At 37.4% G+C, this 24,179-nt stretch overlaps 1 protein-coding gene across 9 annotated transcripts in view; it reads left to right on the top strand.

The window, feature by feature from the left end:
* The window catches only part of atp2b2 (ATPase plasma membrane Ca2+ transporting 2), a 98,893-nt gene that overhangs the window by 67,383 nt on the left and 7,331 nt on the right, over window positions 1-24,179 (top strand). For 6 of the 9 annotated variants that reach the window (XM_077573523.1, XM_077573521.1, XM_077573522.1 and 3 more), the window contains 10 exons: window positions 4,536-4,777; window positions 5,671-5,905; window positions 10,079-10,258; window positions 10,338-10,425; window positions 12,127-12,233; window positions 12,894-13,085; window positions 14,668-14,881; window positions 14,988-15,199; window positions 15,344-15,451; window positions 16,843-17,025. In XM_077573523.1, the coding sequence (XP_077429649.1) occupies window positions 4,536-4,777; window positions 5,671-5,905; window positions 10,079-10,258; window positions 10,338-10,425; window positions 12,127-12,233; window positions 12,894-13,085; window positions 14,668-14,881; window positions 14,988-15,199; window positions 15,344-15,451; window positions 16,843-17,025 (1,761 nt within the window). Of the gene's footprint in view, window positions 1-4,535; window positions 4,778-5,670; window positions 5,906-10,078; window positions 10,259-10,337; window positions 10,426-12,126; window positions 12,234-12,893; window positions 13,086-14,667; window positions 14,882-14,987; window positions 15,200-15,343; window positions 15,452-16,842; window positions 17,026-18,938; window positions 19,126-21,339; window positions 21,390-24,179 lie in introns of all 9 variants that reach the window. The other 3 variants (XM_077573526.1, XM_077573529.1, XM_077573527.1) reach the window with 1 other exon arrangement.

The raw sequence follows: 24,179 nt of genomic DNA, 5'->3' as shown, positions 1-24,179 counted from the left end.
CTCATTTTGGCTCGGTACGGAGGTTCATTTGGGCTCCATTTGTCATCTGGAGTGTCTTGTATGAAAGCCACCCCCCCCCCCCCCCATGTACTGATTAACAGTTCCTCCTTTTGGGAATCTGCACCCTCCTTCTCATCAGAGTCGACACGGCATCATCATCATATTGACACTTTTTTGAAAGCTTTTCCCCACTTCACTGTGTTGAATCCACACTTTCTAATCATGCAACATTATGATAAAGACGCAAACGCCGGTATTACTTCCACGGTTTGTTTGGCGATAATCAGTGGAGCTTAAAGGAAAAGTAAACAAACCTCTTTAATGACATTGGGCCAGTCCAGATATTTCTCAGCAGAATGGCAAGAGATTGGCCTCATGATTGGCCCGCAGGGACTATAACGCCTCTTCACAGTGAAAAGTGATATTTATGTAGTTGTCTTTTTGCTCTTTTTACACACAATCTGATTCCACTTGTGTTTTACAAGTCTCTCTTGGGAGGTTATTTTTGACTGCAGTAGAGGGAAATGCCCGAACACAGGGCACATAAAGGATACAGTGATGTGTCTTTTGTGGCAGGGGTTTATTGTTAACCCTTAAGAGAGAGCCTTAGGGACATTTGTGCCATTACTAGATGGATGTATTCTTTTTATTTATTTATTTATTTTGACTTTAGAACCACATTGTCTGTGTTGAATGAATGTGGGTGTTGTCTGTATGTTCCGTAATCGTAATATAAACAACCGCACAAGGAACATATAAAATTGCACAGATAAAACGGTTAAGGTACAATGGATATATTTTTAATTGTAATTTATTTTCAAAACAATTGTATGTTTTTAATGTGTTACCATGATGACATTTTTTGGTCCGTTTTACTTAAAATGTACAGGCTTAAATATGAAATATTTATTTTATTATTATTATTATATTTATTTATTATATATATTTTTTTTATTTTAACTTTTTATTTGTAATTTAAAATTTTACTTAATTTGATTTGTTTTTATTCTTGAATGTTTCACTATGTTTTTATTTGAGCTTCTTCTTTTTTTTAAGTGTCATATGTTTATGTTTTGTGTACATTTTAGTTAAAAAAATAATTTTATTGCATTTTTCTTCTATATTTAAATATATTTTTAGATTTAGAAGTGCCTGAAATGGGAAGAACATGTTCAGAAAAGGGAGCAGGAATTGGAGAACTAGAGCATGCAGAGTCAGACAAGATGGTGACATGATACTGTTGGAGGGGAGGAGGGAGTTTGTCAGAGCGCACCCGAGTGACAAGTGTCCTCATCACGGACTGCGAGAGCGCCTCGGTGCCCTCCAGCGCACCTCCCGGCTTCAGCCCAGTTGGCCTGTCCAACTCATGCGAAGCGCTCGCGTATCATTCGCGAGAGATATGGAGGGAGGAGAAGAAGGTCATTGAGAGGGAGGGGAGTGAATGAGAAGATCGGCAAGGAGAAAGAAAAGAAGTGGAAGGAACAGGAGGCGCGGAGCAAGGAGAGCCCCGTGTGGAACAGGAAGTAAGGTTGCCAGCTCTCCCTCTGGCATATGTCCTTGCCCGCGGGGACACCCGAAGACCAGGGAGAGGGCAGCTGGTCCTCGGCCCGAGCGGGACCTGAAACGTGCCAGCGGCAGCCCAGCCGTGCCAACGTTGGGCTCTCGTTGCCAGCGAGGAAGTACCGTCGTTCTTCAACCTCGGCGTAATCTCACAAAGCCTCTTTCACGGAGACATGTGGCATTTGAGTTGAAAATTCAGCATTTGTCCGCCTTTTGCACACAATTAGGCGACTATTGCCGCAACAGTGTGTACTTATCGGGAAGACTTCATGGCTTTTTTTTGTGTCGGTGGTGTTATACACACAGGAAAGTTTTTAAAATCTACAAAATTAATCTCGTATCATATCATCCAATTCATTAACTTTGAATTAACCCTGGAGAACCCACGGGGTCAAATTTGACCCCTATAAATTCTGCTACTCAAATAGCAAATTTAACTTCAAAAGTCCAGAGTGCCACTTCTGACCCCTGCATGGGGCCATCTAGTGGATGAATATTGCACTTACATGAGCCAGAGTGGTGGTGACAAGATGGCTAAAATGCAACAAATAAAACAAAAAAATTATATTGTTCAATGTAGCTGTGTATTTGATTGATTATTTTCTTAAATTCTAAAGAGTTTACTGACAGTTTTTGTTATTCAGATTTTTTTCTGAAATGATACTCCTAAATCCCAAAGGGTCAAATTTCGCTAAATTAGGGAATGAATTGAAAAAAACATTGAAAAAACATATATTTTGGTGTTCAGTGAACTTATAGCAGTCGTTTAATGTATAATTCATAATTTTCCAAAGAAGAAAAGGGTTCTTGGGTTCTCCAGGGTTAATACATCAAAACACATGCAGGTCACACAGAACACTTAAAGGGATAATTGACTCATTGAGCCATTTTCAACAGTTAGAAGATTATATTTTGTCTCTAATTAATAAAATAATGATGTTATCAAATTAATTCAGGTCAAAATAATTATGTTTTACTGCTGAAAATTGAGTCAAGTATCCCTTTAAAGTGTGGGAACAACAGTGGAGTTTGAGCATTGTGAAATGTGTAGTGTGATTTAAATGCTTTAATTTTCATGTGCTATTTGTCTGTAATGAATTCATCAAAATTAATTTCAACCCTTGCTCATTGCTAATGGCCTTCGGATGAAGTGAGTTGCTGGAATAAAATCCACAAAGATAACTGGACGTCGAGAGAAGAGCGAGCGAGCCGCCTCCAAAAAGAGCAACTCAATATTTGGACTTTCCGGGAAGGAAGAATAATGAATGTTGATTCATTTCGCCGCGGCCGTATTTACATGCCGTCTCCCCGCAGCTGCCACCAGCCAAGGAGCTCTAGCTGAGAGGGAAACAAGAAATCACATAAAATGTTATCAATTATTAAAAATCCAATCACTTTTGTTCCAATTGGATTCATGTTTAGCTGCGCGGCAGGATAAAGACTTTACAGCGAGTGTGTGGTTAAAAAAAACAAATGAAGGCTCTCTCCGACGTGGTCGATAATGAGAGTAGTGGGACGCTGTCCGTCTTTGGCTAATGAACGGATGGAACAATTGTTCGCATCCACACCGGCTGCTTTGTGGCACAGGTTACAAAATCACTTCACTTTGTACTATGTACTAGTGTACACAGTAGGATGTTGTACTAGTTATTAGCTTGTTAGCTAGAGATGTTGAAACTAAATGTACAGCTATATAAAATTGTATTCTATTTCAATGTTATTTTCATTCTTAACCCCAGAATTTTGCAAATTATTTTAGTATATTACAAGATATTTTTAATGCTTTTTCAATTTCATACTGTTGATTATGTGTATGTGTATTATAATGCATACAGCATATATGTGTGATGTGTTTTCACAAAATCAGGCATATGTTGCGAAAATTAGTTTTGAGTGTTTTCACAAAATCAGGCATATGTTGCGGGGATTAGTTTTCAGTTATTGACCAAAATACACAGTTTGGACAAAAATGCAAATTTGTAGATTTTACCAAAAATAACCTCCTTGCGTCGTGTGTGTTTTTAGCCAGCTGCTAGCTAGTGCGACTCACAAATCTCTCAAAATAACCTGTAGTTCCTTGCCTCGAACGAAGCAACCAATAAAAGTCTAAATACATTTTAGTGTGACCCTCCGGCTCAAAATTTAACATAAGACAGAAGATAAAAAATATCTTAATTCATTAGAATAATTATAGTCACTAACGGGAAATTATATTTAATTATTTGTATTGAATTCACCGGTGTGCATTGTGCTATTTGACCACAATGCTAATGGATTGGCAAAAACAAAGTGAAACAGAAGAGGTATAATTTATTAACTTGGTAAAAAAAACAAAAAACGAATAATAATAGTAAAATAAACAGTGGGTCGCAAAAGACAAGATGCTAAGCTAAGGACACCTTCCTTAGCTTTAGCTTAACGTCTTGTCTTATAACAAACAGTGGAACACCTATATCATGCAACACCTTGATTTTAATTCTTTTTTCTTTTTAAATAGAGAGAAGGTATTTCTTTTGTTTTTATGGTTATTACGCATGCAGCAGGTCACACTGACCCTTGAGCATTTTTAATGCAGCAAAGAAACAGGAGGGGGGTAGAAGCAGGCTTTCTTGATAAATGTGTGCAAATGACAGCATTGCTCGCTATCCTAATGTGATCTTGAGACGAGCAAATGTGCAAAGCGACAGTAAAGTGCCTGCGATGTTGACGTTAATGAGATTTGTGTTTCGGCGCCGGCTGAAAGGGAACATGTATTAAAAGAAGACAGGCTGCGTTGCTTGTGTATTTCTTTATTTGTGTCAGCTATTTTTTTTAGTCACTGGGAGATTAATATACAGACAATATACAATGTTCACATAAACCAACATGGCTTTGGTGTGATAATACAGAAGTTGTACTTCTTGATCAAGATGCTTGGGAAAGAAAAGCAGGGACATTTGATTTGATCTCAGAACCTCTCTTCTGCGTCTCCGCAGCCCCCGGATAAGGAAGGCGGCCTGCCGAAACAGGTGGGCAACAAGACGGAGTGCGGCCTGCTAGGATTGGTGCTGGACCTGAAGCGAGATTACCAGCCAATCAGGAACCAGATCCCCGAGGAGAAGCTCTACAAAGTGTACACCTTCAACTCAGTGCGGAAGTCCATGAGCACCGTCGTGAAACTGCCTGACGGGAGCTTCCGCATGTACAGCAAAGGAGCGTCCGAGATCGTCCTCAAAAAGTAAGATGATCGAGTCAACTGCAGATGGGATGAGGCGGGCACAAGTTTGTCCGCGGGAACATTTACTGCCACTATACATAACATTTTCATTCATTAATAATTATCCACATAAAGTGAGATCATCACTTTGCATAGTCACGTAGCCACTTAACTCATTCACTCCCAGCCATTTTCTCTGAAGCAACCCCCTTCACTCCCGACTGTTTTACTGGATTTTGACTGATTTTGCAAGGCTTACAGAAAATTGTGTTCTAATGCTATAAAAAACGTGACACTTACCAAAAAAAAGGGATTAGAGTCTCTTCTTTCATCAGGAAAAAAAAGGATATTTGTATCTGTTTCTGTTTTGCAGCAATTAGCATTAGAATATAGCTAAGTTTCATCACTATTCATAAACCTGTTAAAAACACTGGGGAAAAGATGTTGTTGGCCCTGGCTGATCTCTTATACTCTGCTGCCACCTGCTGGCCGTTTTTTGTAATAACTACCATTGTTTTAAGCGACATCTTCATGTCAGAAGCTGCATCAAAGCCATCTGTATGTTAAAAACATAAAAAAATTATATCTTTCTGAGAGTAAAGGACAAAGTATTAAAAAACGTATTTATACATTTTGGGGTTTGAATGCATTAATAACGTTTTCTTTACTATTTGCTAAAAGGCTCCGTCACAGTACTCCACAGCAAACTTGTTTACATGCAGTTGACGCCACTCTTTAATTCATTTCAGAATCAGTTTCATGATTTGGTGCTGCTGATTTGGTTAGCAACAGAGTTCAGCCGTTAATCTATGATCTAAGATACAGTTACTGCTAATTTATTTTGTGTACTTCCCATGCCTACAGTTATATCATGTCTAAACACCATTGATAGGTTTTGATACATTTTCATACAGATGCAACCACATCCTGAGCGAGGTGGGCGAGCCCCGGGTTTTCCGTCCACGGGATAAGGACGAGATGGTGAAGAAGGTGATCGAGCCCATGGCCTGTGACGGCCTGAGGACCATCTGCGTGGCCTACCGTGATTTCCCCAGCAACCCCGAGCCCGAATGGGATGACGAGAACAACATCCTCAGCGACCTGACGGCCATTTGCGTCGTCGGCATCGAAGACCCCGTCAGGCCAGAGGTAGGGCAAGATTCCCGATCATTTTGTTCTTATCGGGGTGTTCTAAGTTAATATGCGCACTAGGCCAAATGCCCCCCCCCCCCCAAAAAAAAAATAAAACTGGAGCCACAAAAACAAAAAAAACATTTGGACATCTTAAGTGAGGGAAACACTGTAAATATAGTTTGTGTTGCATTTTTGAAATCAATGAACTGCTACAGAGAACACAAACTTTTATTTCTGCACGTTACAACCTTTTTAAACTGAAAGTCTCCGCTTGCTGTTTCACGCTAGTTACTTTACACGTGCACTTCAGTAACCATGGTTACGGTTCACTCGCATCATCCTTTGATGCTGTTATCGTCAGTGTGGCTTTGCTTCGTGGGAATAAAAAGGAATACGGAATAGCTAAGAAGAAGATGAGCTGGGTGCACAAAATAGGATGTTCTTAAGTCAGATGCAACAAAAGACACCGACACTGCGAACATCAAAATGAGAAATCGTGCCGTTCCTCGTTTTAAAAGGCTGCACGTGACAATTAAGATTCTCCCAAGGATGTTCTTAAGATTTAATCATATTTGTGGCATTGAACACTCGGGCAATAATCCACAAATGTCCAAGGGTGACTGTTGTCTGTTGACTGGTGTTGCACCTTGAGAAGAAAATTGCTTTCAAGTAACAGAGTATTGACTCATATTTCAAGTTGTGTTTTTATTGCTGGATGCCAATTAACAGTGTTCATTACTTAAGAAGCAGCCAATTGAATTGCCATGTTTCTTATCTTTTTTTTTGTTTATCTTTATAGAAGTTATTATTTCACCGTCTGAAGTCCTTTCTTTGACTTATTTTTGTTGTATAGTTTGAGGTGTTACTAAAGCAAAAACATCTCCCCATAATCATGTTCGATCTCGAGTTTATTGAATGAATGAGTATTACCAAGTCGCTCTTTTTCAAAGGTCTTAGAGCCACGCGTGATGCAATAGATCAAACGATGAGCTGACCTCGCAGGCAGAAATGAATCATGGCTGATCTCAAATTTATTTAACCTTCAGTATGTTAACTAGTTCATGTCTTGAAAAAAAAATAAAAACATCCCACAAGTCAGCAGAGTAAGGTTCCAGCCCTTGACATGACTCTGAACAAGACGAAGATCAGAAGCTGAGCTGTGCTTGAAGGAGGTATCTGTGTGCAGTGGGACATTATGACCTCGTTGGCCGTCTTTTGTGCAGGTACAGGAAAGCCCTGTTGAATTATTAAACCTCTTGTTTTCATCCTCTTGGCAAACAGCCCGCCTCACTCTCAGACCTCAGCTCTTTCGTCCCCTCGCTACCCCGCTCGTCTTCTTTTTCAATTAACCCAACTGTAGGTAGCTCGTTTTGACGACCGGGCTAGCCTGTAGGGCTCCCTGAGAAAGTTTGAGATGAAGGGGGAAACTAAACAGAAAATATACAAAGAAGAATAACCTCTGGAGTTGATGACAATTGTGGCCAAGCAGAGTGTAATTGCTGTTCTAGGAAAAAAAAATCTCTTGTTTCGTACCCATGTTGTGCTTTTTGCTGAACAATTCCTTTCTTATGACCAGCGGACATGAAGATGAGAAGTCAAACAAATACGACAGCGAGAATATGAGGAAAATGTGGAACAACAATAACTTGTTTGGTTCGAAAAAATGGAATCATAATATTCCACAGGCTTCTTTAGAACTTGCTGATGAGCTGATCATTTGTATCAGATGTGTTGGAGGAGGGAAACATTGAAAACATGCATGATAGGGGCCCTCGAAGACTGGAGTTGGTGACCCCTGATCGAAACCACAAGTTTTTACTTTTTTTATTGAAGACTGTATGTGTCTGATGTGCTAACACAGCCGCGTCAAATAACTTAGTTTAACCTCAGGTTAAAATATTTTATTTATTTTTTCTGGAGAAAAAACAGAAGAAAAAAAATCATATTTGCTATTCACCACATTCCACCATAATAGTCCTGCCTTTTAACATTGTTACTTGTTATTCCAAAAAATGCCAATCAGATTGCCTTGTCGTTCTTACAGTAATTCATTAGGTCACTCTTGAAACAGGGATTTTAAATCTCACTGAGTTTTCACCTGGTTAAATAAAGGAATTACTTTATTTTAGTAGTAGTGGCTTTTCTCTCTATTTGGAATTGCAGTTTCTAGTTTGAAGTCTCCAAAGCTTTAAACAGGGATGTGATTTTTCCGCTAATTCGCGGAATTACGCTTTTTTTTTTATCTCCCACCCCAAAAAAAAAAAATCTGATTTTTTATTTTTATTTTTTTTTTTGTATTTCATTGTGTATGCACATGACTCCGACAGATAACATCTTCTGCTATAACAAAGACATTTGTGGTATGCTCTAATATGAGTTACTTTTCATTTGGTCATGATACAATTATTTGTTCATGAAATTTGAACTCTTCAACATTATTTATGTGTTAACTTAGTAATCACATTAGTTAGATATGATGATATTCTCAGTGATAGTTTTTAAAAGCAAAGGCAGTCCAATGTTTTTGAATGTGACTGATTTTGAGTTGACTAAAACTGCCATTTTATATGGGATAGTTCAATATACATTGAAAATTTATGCTGTTGTTTTGTCTATTTCTTTGTCATGTGTGCATTGAAAGTACTTAAAAACACGGAAAAACACTGGACCTGCCCCCAGACCCCCGGCTAAATTTTCAGATAATTTCACTTTGGTCAAATCACATCCCTGTTTAAAGTCACGTGAGTGACGCAAACAGATGTGAGCGTTTGAAATTTCCAGTTGGCCCAAATGATACGTAAATATTATACTGTTGGTTCACTCTGTGTAAACTGCTTCTTTTGAATGTCGTCAATCTTTTGTGTTTTTGTGTACGAGTGGCTTGTTTTAGCTGGGCTACATAATTGCGCTGGTGGATTTCTCTGATATCAGTTGCGGGCTTCCATGCGTTGAAAAGTATGCGAAACATGCCCAAGTGACTCGCGGGTCAAACGTATGCACCGGTCCGCCTCTGTGTTTGTGGATGTGTGGGTTTGGAGAGCGCAGCTCGCCCACACTGACCTTTGCCGGAGAAGAGGTCATGCTGGCTTCTCGCGTGCATCAATCTCCATACATAATATCTCCCAGCGGATCCACCATGCTGTCCCACATCACATGATCAGAACTACGTGCACTGCATACTGCGCACGGTGTACTTGTATTTATGATAATGGTTCCGGTCTGTCATGTGAAGGGAAGGTTCCCATTGGGGATCTGCCAAGTATAATAAACAAGAAACACATGGTTGAATTCCCTCATCCAAATTCCAATAGATCTGTGTTTCACGTGAAAATCTGTGATTCTTGTAATTGACACCCCTCAAAAAGGTACTAATTGCCTAAAGATGACTTCCTTTGATGACTACTGTTCTAAACACACAAAATGGGATCATAGTCCAAACAAATTGTCACCTTAACCCGTGGGCAGTATTTTATTTTGAAATGGCTTGGTCAGAACCAACAAAAAACGGGTCACAATAACGCCTCGGGCTTAATTAAAGTTTAAATATTTCTTGACAATAATATGTTATATGTGACCTCACTAGTCTAAACATGACATTCAGATTTATATTACATTTGCGGAATATGAGTTATGAAGCAAAATCCATCCGTTTCTATCCATTTCAGGTGGCGGCCATTTTGCCACTTGCTGTCGACTGAAGATGACATCACAGTTGCTCCGGGCTCAGGCAAAGACCAATCACAGCTCACCTATTTTCTAAAGCTGAGCTGTGATTGGTTGTTACCTGACACCTGAACAACTGTGATGTCATTTTCACACGACAGCAAGTAGCAAAATGGCCGCCATTTATTAAAACTTTTTTAATTGATTTGTTGTTTTTTAAAAAAAAAAAAAAAAAAAAAAAGAGAGCAATGATGATGTCAAATCGAATGAACAATACTGAGCTCTTCTGTAAAAAAAAAAAAAAAAAAAAAAAAATGGCCGCCTTCTGATAATGATGACAACTGTTGGATTTTGCTGCCTAACTCATATACAACACAAATATTAACCAGAAAACTATAGACTAGTGAGGCTGCGTAGAACATATTATTGTCAAGATTTTGTGTATTGTTAGGTTTTTTTTTTTTGACTTCCCCTTTAAATGCCCACAAAAAAATGTAACTCTCTGTTTTTTGTGTACTTCTGTAGGTGCCGGACGCCATTCAGAAGTGCCAGCGTGCAGGCATCACCGTGCGCATGGTGACGGGCGACAACATAAACACGGCGAGGGCCATTGCCATCAAGTGCGGCATCATCCATCCCGGAGAGGACTTCCTCTGCATTGACGGCAAGGAGTTCAACAGGAGGATCCGCAATGAAAAAGGAGAGGTACGCTTGCTGCCCGAGAGCGGAAGAGTTGACCCTGAGAAAACAAAACATCACTCACTCACTATGCGTTTGTGTTTAGGTGGAGCAGGAGCGTATTGATAAGGTTTGGCCCAAGCTGCGCGTCCTGGCCAGATCCTCCCCGACTGACAAACACACACTGGTTAAAGGTAAATATTTGTCTTGATCACATCACTTGTTGCTAGGCGGAAATCACGGGGTGGGAGGAAGAATAGCACCGATGCAACAGTTATGCCCACCATACTGTTTTCTTGGCGCAATTAGAAACACTTACACACAAAAAAAAGCTTGTTCGTTCTTTGCTCTTTATTGATTTTTTAAACACAGTTTAAAAATAAAAGCACACTAAAGTCATTGCCATCATGTTTTTTTTCCCCTTGGCGCAGAAATGACTACCAAAAAAGAGCCAAGTTCATTTATACTCATAAATGTTCATTCCTCTGCATTAATTATAAAACACCTAGAAAGCCAAATTCAATATTTGGCATGGTGCAGTCATGCTGTTTCATTGGCACACAAAACCGCACTATTTAAGATTACGGGCGAAGTTCATTTATACCAGGCGACTTTATTCTTGTGATGTTACAGCTTTTTTTCTCTAGAAATAAGACTTTTTAGTGAGGGGGGGGGGGGGGGGGGGTTCGTACTGGAAAAATATGACTTTTCTTGCAACAAAATGAGACCATACAAAACTAGACTTTTGTATATCTGGACCCTTTTCTCAAAACAAATTAGACCTTTTAACTTCTAATAAAAATCTTTATTATAAAACACATGATTGGCCACTTGTTTTTCTTTTTTTTCCCTTTAACACTAAAATGATTTCCAAAAACCACAACATTTTATTTTCAAGGGCCGATCTCATCTCAAAAAGACCAATATAATATTTGGCATGGTGCAGTTTTACACCTATAATGCTGTTTTGCTAGCACAGAAATTAGTACGGTACATTAAACGGCACTATTTAATATTATCGGCCAAGTTCATTTACCGGTATAAAACGTGACAAAAAAAAACAAAACAAAAATACTTTATTCTTGTGTGTATGGCCTTGAAAAAAAAAAAAGACACTTTTTTTTTAATCCCACTCCTGTATACCGGTATTTGTATTTTGACTTTTCTTGGCAAAAACTTTTTTCACAAGAATTGGACTTAACAACATTTTTTTTTTACTTTATTCTTGAAAAACACAACTATTCACAATACATTCATTTTGCAAACCATTTCACTGCTTAGTATTGATTATACAACACAAAGTTGTCATTTTGCTGTGCATTTTTCCTTGGCAATATTTCAGATTAGGAGCCAAGATCATTTATTTTCATATATTGTCACTGCATTGTATTAAGGCCGCTGGATTATGAAGAAAATAATAAATTAAATTATATTAAATTTCTTTGAAACACAATAATTATGCCTTCCTTTTGGACGAAACAAGATTTACAAAATTAGTCATTTTAAAATAGAAAAAAGGTGCAAATATATAGATAAAAAAAATAAAAAATAGTATTAATAATCATTTATTTTTGTTTATAATTATGTCGATTTTGTAATTGTGTAGTGTAATAGTTGAAATTGTAATTTAATTTATTAGCATGGTGTAGTTATACTCATCATCCTGTTTCCTTGGTGCAGAAATTACTACCAAAAACATCAATATTTATAAGATTATATTCGCCTTTAATATTGAGTTGCTCTGTATTGATTATAAAACCCGTATATGCGATACATACACGTCAGTGTAACTCACATACAGCACTTAAAAGAAAAGCTTTTTTCTTTTGGTCCAATTGCCCTTTTCTAGTGTACTGTGTACACACAAATAACATGTTGCCGTGTGTGTGTGACAGGCATTATTGACAGCACCATGGTGGAGCAGAGGCAGGTGGTGGCGGTGACAGGCGACGGGACCAATGACGGGCCGGCCCTGAAGAAGGCTGATGTCGGCTTCGCCATGGTAACCAAAACTATTTCTCCCCTTGAGATAGATCTCACTTCACAACTGCAGATGTATCTTCTTCACCTCTGCGGTCTGTGGGGTTGCCTCTGTAAAGATGATGAGCTCCCCCTAGTGGAGGACAGAGGACACACACCATCACTGCAGTGGATTATTAAACTATTTATTGTGTCTGTGGCATAATCCATTTTGTCATACAAAGTGACACTGTGATGATTTGTAAGGAAGTCTGGAACAGATTATTAACATTTAAATAGCTTTGTCAAATGTTACTTTTATTTTTTTATTTTATTTTATTAATTTTTTCTTCTGGAGAGCTCAGTATTGTTCATTCGGTAATTTTACCGATTTGACATGTCATCATCATTGCTCCCTTTTTTTAATTTATTTTTTATTTTGTATGTGGGTGAGTATGTGTATGTGCGTGCGTGCGTGCGAGTGTGTGCGTATTCATTAGTTCACCTAAAACCTATTAAAAAATACCATACAGTTCACCTAAACCGAACACTTCCAGCCATGTTACTTTTATTTTAATAATTTGCTATTTACTTTTTGTAAGATGCGGGCCACTTCAAAAATGGAATAGAGGCTGCAATTAGTAGTTTGAACTTCCCTGTCATAGACGTATGGTAAAACGGTATTCCCACGCTTCTCCCCAAGGGCATCGCCGGCACCGACGTGGCCAAGGAGGCGTCCGACATCATCCTGACCGACGACAACTTCAGCAGCATCGTCAAGGCGGTGATGTGGGGCCGCAACGTCTACGACAGCATCTCCAAATTCCTCCAGTTCCAGCTCACCGTCAACGTGGTCGCCGTCATCGTGGCGTTCACGGGCGCCTGCATCACTCAGGTACGGGACGGATGAGGTACTTGTCATGCGTGAGGATGTAACTGGATGTCAGTATGCTGCATTGCAGTTTTATTCCACTTCAGTTATCCATTCATTTTCTATAGCGCTTGTCCTTGTTCGGATCTCAAGTGAGCTGGAGCCGATCCATGCTGACATTGGGTAAAAAGCATGGTACAGTCTGTACCGGTCGCCAGCAGCACATATAAACAAGCGTTCACACTCACATTCACACCTACTAACAATTAAGAGTCTTCAATGAACCTCACATGCATGTTTTTGGAATGTGGGAAGAAGCTGGAGTACCTGGATAACATACAACATACAAGCAAGGTGACAGTCCGTATTAAGTTTGAATTGAAATAGCGTATTTTCCTCCTGATTTTTGGGCGGCATAAGGGAGCTCGTGGGGACATGTAACGCTCAAACCCATCTCAACTTGTGGGTGTTAATCCTAAATAAATGAGGCAAGTCAAGCAATTTGTGTTGCATTCCTCCTCTTTAACCATAACCGCAAATGTGTAACATTTAGCATACTGTATTTAGCCTAATTGAATCTATCTTTTCAAAAGTAGAACTTTTTATTTCAAACAATTTAACATTGTTCCTGTAAAATTGTGCCTTTATTCTAGTAATAATAATAATAAGAAATTATGAGTAATGCAAAAATGTGGTTTTATGTCTGTAACATTGTGGAAGGGTTTTCACTGGGAAATTCAAGCTTTTATCTTTGTTAAAAAAAAAAAAAGTGGAACTATATTCTCAACAAGTAAAACTTCTCATATGATAATGACTCTTTTTCTTCCAAAACGTCATACCTTATTTTTTCTGGTTTAACAAAAAAAAAAAATGGTTTACTATGATTATTTTCTAATAAAAAAAAAATATTTAGCCCTGTAATATTATAACTATATAGATATTTTTTTTCATCTTAGGGAAAAAAGCAAAACTTTATTTACAAAAAAATAAAACTTTTTATAGGATTATAACTGGTTCTCTTTCAAAAAGTCTACCTTTATTAATAAGGTTATGACAAAAGAATGACTAAGAATCCTTTCTAATGACTTTTTCCCCTCAAAAAAGTAAAACGTTATTTTCATAAGATTACAACAACAACAAAATCTGTTTACTATGACATTTTCTTTTTCCAAAAAAACAACAAAAAATTTGACTCTACTCTCATAAATTATGACATTTTTATTCTTATGAGATTGTACAAAAATGTACACTTTTATAAAAAGCTGACTGTATTCTTTATTACCTTCCATTACAGGTCCATTAACAAGTGTGTGAGTGTGATTGTTTGTTTATCTGTGTCCAGTTATTGACTTGCAACCAGTCTGAGGTGTAACAAGATGGATATCTTATCGCAGATTTTAATCTAATTTATATTTAAGAGAATAACATGTAAGGAGCCGTTACTGAGCTACAAATAAATGCATATCACAGGCTGCTCCGTAAGATCAAATAAAGTGAAGCCGCATTAAAAGTAACCATAAAGCAATTGGGACATTTTGCTCATGACGAGGCAGCTTGTGTTAGTATGTTTGTGTTGATGGTTTAAAGTTCCTCTGGCGCTCCTCAGGACTCGCCCCTGAAAGCGGTGCAGATGCTTTGGGTCAACCTGATCATGGACACGTTCGCCTCGCTGGCCCTCGCCACCGAGCCGCCCACCGAGTCCCTGCTCAGGAGGAAGCCGTACGGACGCAACAAGCCTCTCATCTCCAGCACCATGACCAAGAACATCCTGGGACATGGAGTCTATCAGCTCATCATCATCTTCCTCCTCCTCTTCGTCGGTATGAACCAAAGACTTTTTCACACCGCGCTTAGCAATTCCAAAAAAAAAAAAGTAAAGTCTACTACATTTGTTTGCATGACTTCACACTTGACTTTGCTCCACAGGTGAGCAGATCTTCGACATCGACAGCGGCCGCAACGCGCCCCTCCACGCGCCCCCGTCGGAGCACTACACCATCATCTTCAACACCTTCGTCATGATGCAACTCTTTAACGAGATCAACGCTCGCAAGATACACGGCGAGCGCAACGTGTTTGACGGCATCTTTAGGAACCCCATCTTCTGCTCCATCGTTTTTGGCACCTTCGCTGTACAGGTAAGCTACTTGTTTGATAGTCAAATAAAACTGCCTGTAGAGTTTGTTAGGTTATTTTGAACAACATCATTTCATTTATACTTACAGTGTACTAATTCGAAACGTGTGCTTTTGTATGCCTGTTATTTTAAATTTTATGTTTAGATCGTAATTGTACAGTTTGGAGGGAAGCCATTCAGCTGCCAACCTCTGGACCTGGAGAAGTGGATGTGGTGCGTTTTCCTCGGCTTGGGGGAGCTGGTGTGGGGGCAGGTAAGGAATAAACCCAACAAACCCGTCACAATTTCTGCGCATCAATTCGGAAAGCACAGATCATGTCCAGTATTTAGCTCACATTGGATATATCAGTTGAAAATATGTTTTGGGAACATGCAAAGCGAGCGTCATAATATTGAGACAAAATTTGGACTTTTAATGTTGGATTGTTAAGACTTTAAGTACAACTTTAGTCGAATAAGCTTCTGATGAATTTTTAAGTTTAATGTTGCTATATTATTACAGTATTTTTTTTATCTCGGAAATACAATTAAAAACAAAACTACTTAATTCTTGTGAGTACTTTTTTCTTTCAAAATAAGAATTTTTATTTTGAATTTTTTTTGTATATAATTCTAAAATAAATTGTCAGAAAAATATGACTTGAACTGTTATATTACACATTTTTTCAGCACTGATATTAAATACTTCACAAAGAATTTAAACTTCATTCTTAAAAAAATATATGGCTTTATATATTATATATATTTATTTATATATTTATATAGTTCAGTAGCATACAAAAAAAATACTTTAAAATAATTTCTGATGCAATGACTTGAAAACAGCATAGGCCTAAACCTATCCCCCCCCAAAAAGTGATCTTACGCTCATCATTAGGACCCAAAATTATCTAAAAAAGAAAAAGAAAAAAGAAAAGAATATTAGGTCCTTTGCCCCACAAAAAATATTACCTTTTATATCATGAATTTATTCTCACATGATTGACTTTTCCCCCCAATATATATAATATGCCGTACGAAGCAAATCAGCAAGGATAATATATCAATCAAACCATGTTTATTAGTTGCATTTAACATTTATTTGCACACACACAATATAAACTCGGGATAGACCGGCTATAAATCTAAAATCATTTTAATCTCAGGGAACTATTTATTTAAGTTTTCAGTTAAATTTAGAGAGATGCTGCTGACCTTGGGAGCCCTCTGAACCTTTTTGTTTTTGTTCAACATTAAAACAAAGAAATGTGAAAGTAAGATTTCAGGTATTTTTAAATTTCGGGAAAATAAATATTTACTGTGGAAAACTATAGAGAGTTGCCATTTAACTTTTTAAGATGTACTGATAAACTTGGGAGCTCCCTGAACATTTAGTTAGAAATTTGAAAGGATGTCTATTGTCCAAGATTTAAAAAAAATTATAAAAAATAAATCTAAATTTTGAAACGTCTGAAAAGTGGGTCAATAAACATGCAAAGAAACAAAGAATAGGGAAAATGAATGTCGTCTCCAAATATCGGTTATTGGACTCCTTGACTACTAATAATCGACCTTGTTATTGCCTCTGGAAAAAACAAACATATGGGCCTATCTCTAATAAAATAATAATAATAATAATAATAATAATCACTGTGCGGTTCTCAGGTGATCGCCACAGTACCCAACAGCAAGCTGCGCTTCCTGCGGCGTGCCGGCCAGCTCAGCCAAAAGGACGAACTCCCGGAGGAGGACGTCAACGAGGACAACGAGGAGATCGACCACGCGGAGCGGGAGCTGAGGAGAGGCCAGATCCTCTGGTTCCGGGGACTCAACCGCATTCAGACTCAGGTGGGGCGCTCAATCGCAGTTTTAAGCTACACGACGTCGTCACCTATGAAGTCTGAATGACACTCAACTTTTGTGACCCTCGTCCGCAACGGAAAATGTTTGCTCTCAAGATGAGTTAAGTTCACAGACACGCGGATCTCGCTCGGGGTACGGTAATGAAGGCCCTGGTGGACCCCCAAGAAGATGGTCCTTGGACCCTGAGCTCTGCAGACCGTTATCACTGTGATATTCAATACAATCCAACTGTTGTGTACCGAATGGTTTCATCTCACTGTGTGTTGCTGATGGTTCAGGGTGGTGCTATCACATCGCAATGGTAACTAACGCAGGTCGACATCCTACAGGGGCTTCATCAAGCAAAAACGCTCAAAATGTGTTTGTATACGCACATTCAATTAATTCAACTGTGTTGCTTTTCAACACTCACATTCAAATAAATGTGTAACATTAAAAAATTAATCACAGTACAATCAGACTTAAACAAGCCGTTAAAAAGCAAAATAATATTATTTCACTTTCCTTTCTTTGGTCCTTCCTCGGGTCTCCTGACGGCCTCACGACTCTGGCTGGAAGTGTTCGGTTTAGGTGAACGGTATGGGATTTTTTAATAGATTTTAGGTGAACTAATGAATACACACACACTCACATGCACGCACATACACATACTCACCCACATAAAAAAATAAAAAATTAAAATAAAAAAAGAGAGAGCAATGATGATGACATGTCAAATCAGTAAAATTACCAAATGAACAATACTGAGCTCTCCAGAAAAAAAAGAAAGAAAAAAATAATAATAATAATACATGCCAACAATGTTTAACAGAAACTAAAATAAATAAATAAAACGAAAATGTTTAAAAAAATAAAAATAAATAAACTACATTTTATGTTTACAAAACTAACTAAAACCAACTATAATTATAGCGAAAATGTCCTTCGTTTTAGTCTTTGGTCATTAATTTAAAGCACGAGCCTTTGGGGATGATCTTAAATGTGTTTTTAAGTAGATTTATTTAACCGGCATACGGAACGTTTGAACGTGTGTCACACAGAAGTGATGTCAACGAGCAGCAGCTAATAAAAAGCACCTTCAGATGACGTTGCCCCGAGGCGACCATTTTGCGTGGTTGACTTTTGGCTCCAATGGCTCGGCTCGCCTGCTAATTTATTTAACTCACCTGAAATACGGTAAGAAATTAGTTACTTTTTTCATTTGACCATGGTGTTTATTAAATATTGCGCACAAGTAATAAAACTAATACTGAAACTAAGCATTTTTTAAATAAATAAAACTAATAAAAACTAACAGAGCCACCCTGAAAACTAATTAAAACTAACTAAATAAAAAATAAAAAAAACTCAAAATGAAATAAAAGCTAACTAAAATGAACATGCCAGCTAAAATGAAAATTCCACATCTATAGTAACCCTGCTGCAGACACAGGTTGACTTTTTGGACAGCGACAGTTTTAAAATCCCTAGATCCCAATTTTAAATAATAATAACATTTAATAAACACTTTTTAGAGAGGCCAAAATTAAGTGAAATCATTATTAAGGCCTTATATTACATAATTGTAACTGTTGTGGTTTATACTTCGCTACTAGCCTTTCAGGTTTTTTTCCCCTTAATTTGGTTACATTAATAAAAAATTAAAAAATACAATTGGAGATTTGTGGTTGATAAATCAAATACAGTTATAACAAATATAGATTTGTTTTAGAGGTCATTCAGAGAAGCAATGAGTGTGAGCAGAAAGCATTTTGCCGAGATGATGCAACACCCTGACCTTCAGCCTCGTCTCGTCACAATCGGGACATTTTGTGCTTTGTTGTTGTCCCTGGCCTCGCCGCGCTCACCCCGAGCCGCCATTTTTGTCCTCTCCTGTCCCGCTCTCTCCTCCCCCGCAGATCGAAGTAGTCAACACCTTCAAGAGTGGCACCTCCTTTCAGGGGGCGGGAGCTCTGAGACGCCAGTCGTCCACCACCAGCCAGAACCAGGATGTAACCAATGTTTCTAGTCCTAGTCACGTGTCCTTGTCCAATGCCCTTTCCTCTCCTACAAGCGCTGCTGCTGCTGCTGCTCCGTCTACTGGCCGTGAGTCAGAACTCTGTCAGTCTGCTTGTCTGTCTGCTCGCATTCAGGGACGTCAGCCCCGTTAATGTTGAAAACGTAGTGGAGCCTCCAAAGTTGAAAACACTTAACGTTGTGCTAGGTGTAGGGATAGACCGATTATCGGTCAAAATGCCAAATATCGGCATCAGCCTTTTTATGTATCTGAATCTCATTGAGCGGGAATGCTTGCGAAGGTAGCGAATTGAGGGTTTTCATCAGGATTTGTAAGATGTTCACAGACAGTTTTTACTATTCAGACAATTTTGTCAAAAGTCTGTCTCAGAAGATCTTTTGAAGGGAACCCTGACGAAAACCCCAAATTAGCCATATTTGCATGCTTTGTTGCTCAGTGAAATACTGAAATTTCCACTTTATGAAAAATGATGCTGACACTGGGAAATTCCTACATTTTTTATTTTTAAAAATAATATTTAAGAAATATAATTTTAAAAAGTAGATAAATAAAACAAAACTTTTTTTACGGTAGAAAACTTGTGATATACAGAGAACTTTTTATTTATGGATTTATTTAAATTTCCACTTAATGAAAAATGATGCTGAAACTGGGAACTCCCTACATTTTTTTATTTAGTAAAAATAAATAAATACATAAAAGAAAAACATTTTACAGTAGAAAACTTTGGTGAACTATTTACTTGCTTAGTTTTTAATTTAGCTTAACACATGCTGATGACCATGGAAGCTCCCTGCAATTTTTGTTATAATTTTTATACGTTTGTTTAAAATTTTTACACTAATATTTTCTCTATTACTGCAAATAAATATCAGCTCTATTGCTAACTAACTAGGTGTCTATAAATCTACTGAGACTTGTGCTTAATGAGCCTAAAGTGTGATTAATTATCTGAATAATTAAGAGTAGAATTTCAGCACAGCGTTTAATAAAATCTGGGAACATTTTTCTCAAAGGCTTCAAAATATTGTAAGTCGTCGTGTGTGAACTCTGGCGCTTGAAAGGAGTGCGTGATGTGGAAGACTGGATCTACAGTAGATGAGGTTGATGAGGTCATTTGTACTACGCTAAATTTAAACACCCCAAAATAGCTAACTACTGCATCAACCCAAGTGGGACTCACTCGATGAGGGAATGTGTGAATGCGTGGATCGTTAACTCATTCACTCCCAGCCATTTTCACTGAAGCAACCCCCTTCGCTCCCGGATTTTGACTGATTTTGCGAGGCCCACAGAATATTATGTTCTATTGCTATAAAAACATGGAACCTACCAAAAGAAAGATTAGAGTCTCTTCTTTCATCAGGAAAAAAGTATATTTCTATTTATTTCCATTTTTGCAGCAATTAGCATTAGAATATAGCTAAGTTTCATCATTATTAACATATGTGTTTAGAACTGTGGGGAAATCAGCTTGTTTGCAACATGGCCCTAGTTGATCTCTTATACTCTGCAGCCACCTGCTGGCCGTTTTTGTAATAACTACCATTGCTTCAGCCGTTCTCTGCAGTTCAGAGGCTGCATCAAAGCCTTCTGTATGCTCTAGCATTTAAAAAACATATAAATACGTCTTTGGGATAATTCAAGCATTTAAAATAGAATGTATTTATACGTTTTTGGGAGCAAATGAGTTTTGATAAAGGTTTTACAAATAATAATTTAGGGCTTTGCAATTACTCAAAATTCAATCACAATTTAAATTATTACACTCCACAATTACAAAATCTGCATAGTCGTAAACAAAAATAAAAGATTATTCATACTAATTTTGAGTTGTTTATATTTATATATTTGCACCTTTTCTATTTTAAAATGACAAATTTAATAAATCTTGTTTGTTCCAAAAGGAACTTGCATAATAGCGTTTCAAAAAAATGTATTTATCTTAATATTTTTTTTACATTTTCTTGGTCTGTACCAAAAAACTAATGATTGTCCTAATCGTGATTTCAATTATTACCAAAGTTATTGTGATTAATATTTTCTTCATAATACAATACAATAATTCCACTTTGGAGGATCCACTTTATCAACAATTTAAACCAATCAGAGTTCTTTGGCGGGGTTGGAGATTCTGAATCATTATTTTTAATTTTCTGCTTTTCTTCTGCTTTTTTGTTTACATATTTCTGTCTCGTTGCTGTTCACGCTGGATTTCAAATCTCCTCCCATGCTCGGGTGTACTGTCCTCTCATTGGTCGATGTGTTGTCTGTTTCCTCAGAGTGCTAGGAGCGCGGGACTAAGGGTGATACCCACGGCGTGACATTTCAGGTTGTGAGTTTGTCTCCCTCTGCTCATATCCCCATAAAACCGACAACCCCCACCACTCGACCACTAACCCTCATCTCTGGCATCCCACCTGACCCGTTTGTGTCTTGACGGACGCTAACTCAAACTAATTCCACCCATGGTGAACATTCAAGTATGAGCTGCGGTGGTTTGCTTCATTTAAGGATCCTGGTCTTATTTCAATCTCATTAGGTGGCAAAAAAAAACTTGCTAATATGCTAAAAATGTTAGCATTGAGAAGATTTATTCGATGGCGGTGCTTTTAAAAAAAAGGTGGAGTGTTCAGTTTCATTGTTTTTGGTGACAAGAAATTTTGATTTGTATCAATATGTGACCCAAAAAACATGCTAATGATAGCATGCTAAAAGCATTAGCATGACTTGTTGATCCTCACATTGGAAATGGGTTAGTTGGGGTCCAAATTAATTATAGTTTTTATAAAGAGGATACTTTACTAACCAAAATGCATTCCTTTCTCATAGACATTCACACACGGTTTTGATTTTCTCATATGTTCTCAAATGAAATGTATTCACCCCCGTTCTGTTGCATCATGTTGTCGTGAAATTGAGTGTTATGTCGCCATGGTTACGAACACATACTATACTTCAACTGCAGCCGGAGCGACAATTGGCAAATTCAACCTCCCGCTATTTTGGAACACTCCATCGGTGTCACATGATCTCATTTTCGGGGATTATTATTATAATTTATTATTTTTAAATTGATTTAGTATATTTGCCGGATATTAGTATATATTTTTACTATTTAATACTTTCATTAGCATAATAAATATTTTTAAATTGTAAAACAAATTATAATTGGAAACTGTGACCGTTATCTTTTTGAAATATATTTTTAATGTTTAAAGTCACCGTTCAATTTGTAAATATTTTAAATAATCTAAATCTGATACACATTTATTAAATATGCGTTATAGTTTTATTTGATGCTTTAGAATATAATTGTGTAATACTTGTACTGTATTGGTATAAAAAAAATAATGTATAAACACACATTTAATAAATTTTAATTAAATGAGAAACTCATTTTAAAATGTGTAACATTGTAAAAGCTTATTTTAAAATGTAAAGAAATTGGCTGGCATTAAAAAAAAATGGTAATCCTGCTGTTAGTGTATTACTGTGCTATCTTTATTATTATCGTTCATTTAAAAACTCAACTGAAACATCAAAATAAAATAATGTGCATTTAAATATTTTATGGTGGATTCGATTTTCTTTAGACATATTTTTCCCAATTTAAAAAGATACTATAAAAGTATTGTGTGAATACAAATGGTTATTTTAATACAGTGCAATAAAATATTTTGTTCTTTTTATGGGTTTTTGGGCAAACTATTCAATATCTAAGATGTTAAAGTGTATTAACTGGAGTGTGATAAATTATTGCTTTTGAAATTGGATTTTGTTGGAGCTCCCAAGAGTAAAACGTTTTTTTTTTTTTAATCATTTTATAGTCATAAATCTACCTCAATACCTCTTACTTGAATGTTTACCAATCCATGCATGGAGTTGAGGCCGTCAGACCCGGTTTAAAAAAAATATATATATATACAGTATATATGAACTATTCTTCCCATCCATGCGTTTTGTATCTACTTGTCTTGTTGCATGTGGGTTGTGTTGACTTCCTGTTGTCGTCATACAGTACGTGACGACGTTTGCTCATCGTCTCACAACACGCGCGTGCTGTTTTTGTTGTTGTGAGTCGTCTACTCCTGCACTGCTTGTGTATGTGCGCAAACCATCTTTTGTTTGGGACCACCCTGTGCTCTACATGTTTGTGTCCCACGCAGAGTGTGTGGATGCTGAGCCAGCAGAGTTGGCTCTTGTACTTTTTTTGGTTTGTTTTTAGAGCACCTGATTGGATGGCTCAGATCTAACCTCCTTCCTCCTTACTGACCTTGTCCACCAGATTTCCTCCAACTTGCATGTGATATTCTCCTGAATTGTATCCCACCGTGTCAGACTATGGATCCATAGTCGCCCCTCCGGTGCTGCCACAGATGTTTTAATGTGTTTCCTTTGAACAGATGGCATTTGTGTAGAATGCAGGTGGTGCTAGAAAGCAAAAGGGAGATTACAGTATATAGTATTGTAGTAGTAATGTAATAATGCTAAGTTTGATTGACACTGTCATATAATTAATGTAATGTAACTATTGTGGGGGGGGGGGGGTATTCACTGTTGGAAGAGGAGATTTAAATTTGGATGTGATGTCATACTTTGGAATCAGACATATAGTGGATATAAAAGAAAAACAGCTTGTGCTTTAATATGGCAGTAAAAGCCTACTAGAACAATGGGACCAAATTTGGGGTAAATGGTAGCGATTGTGTGCCAACTTCTATATAACTCAAGTTCAAATGTGTGTAAGTACAGCCACGTCCCTATTTCTAAGAGGGTGTGCACACTTATGCAACAGCATTGTCAGTTTTCAACACCCTCCCCCTTATTTTCAGTAAATTGAGTTGTATGAGTCAACTGTATTAGAAACATCTGTCAGTGTGATGCACTTATAAAGGCAAAGATTTTGGTATCTATCAAAAATGAACATTATCTGTAAAAAATACAATTATGAAACATGTTTAGATTGTCCAGAAAGTCAGCCTAGACGTAAAAATAATAAAATAAAATACTGGAAATACTGAAAACTGGAGGATGATGCCCGGTGGGATACAAAGTGGTCAAAGACCATGCATTTTTTTATATTTTTTGATTTCTTTTCACGTTTGTTTTCTCCTGTGAG

This window comes from Vanacampus margaritifer, chromosome 8 (genome assembly GCF_051991255.1).
Source record: "Vanacampus margaritifer isolate UIUO_Vmar chromosome 8, RoL_Vmar_1.0, whole genome shotgun sequence".
NCBI classification, from domain to species: Eukaryota; Metazoa; Chordata; class Actinopteri; order Syngnathiformes; family Syngnathidae; genus Vanacampus; species Vanacampus margaritifer.
This window is presented reverse-complemented; position numbering and strand designations above follow the sequence as displayed.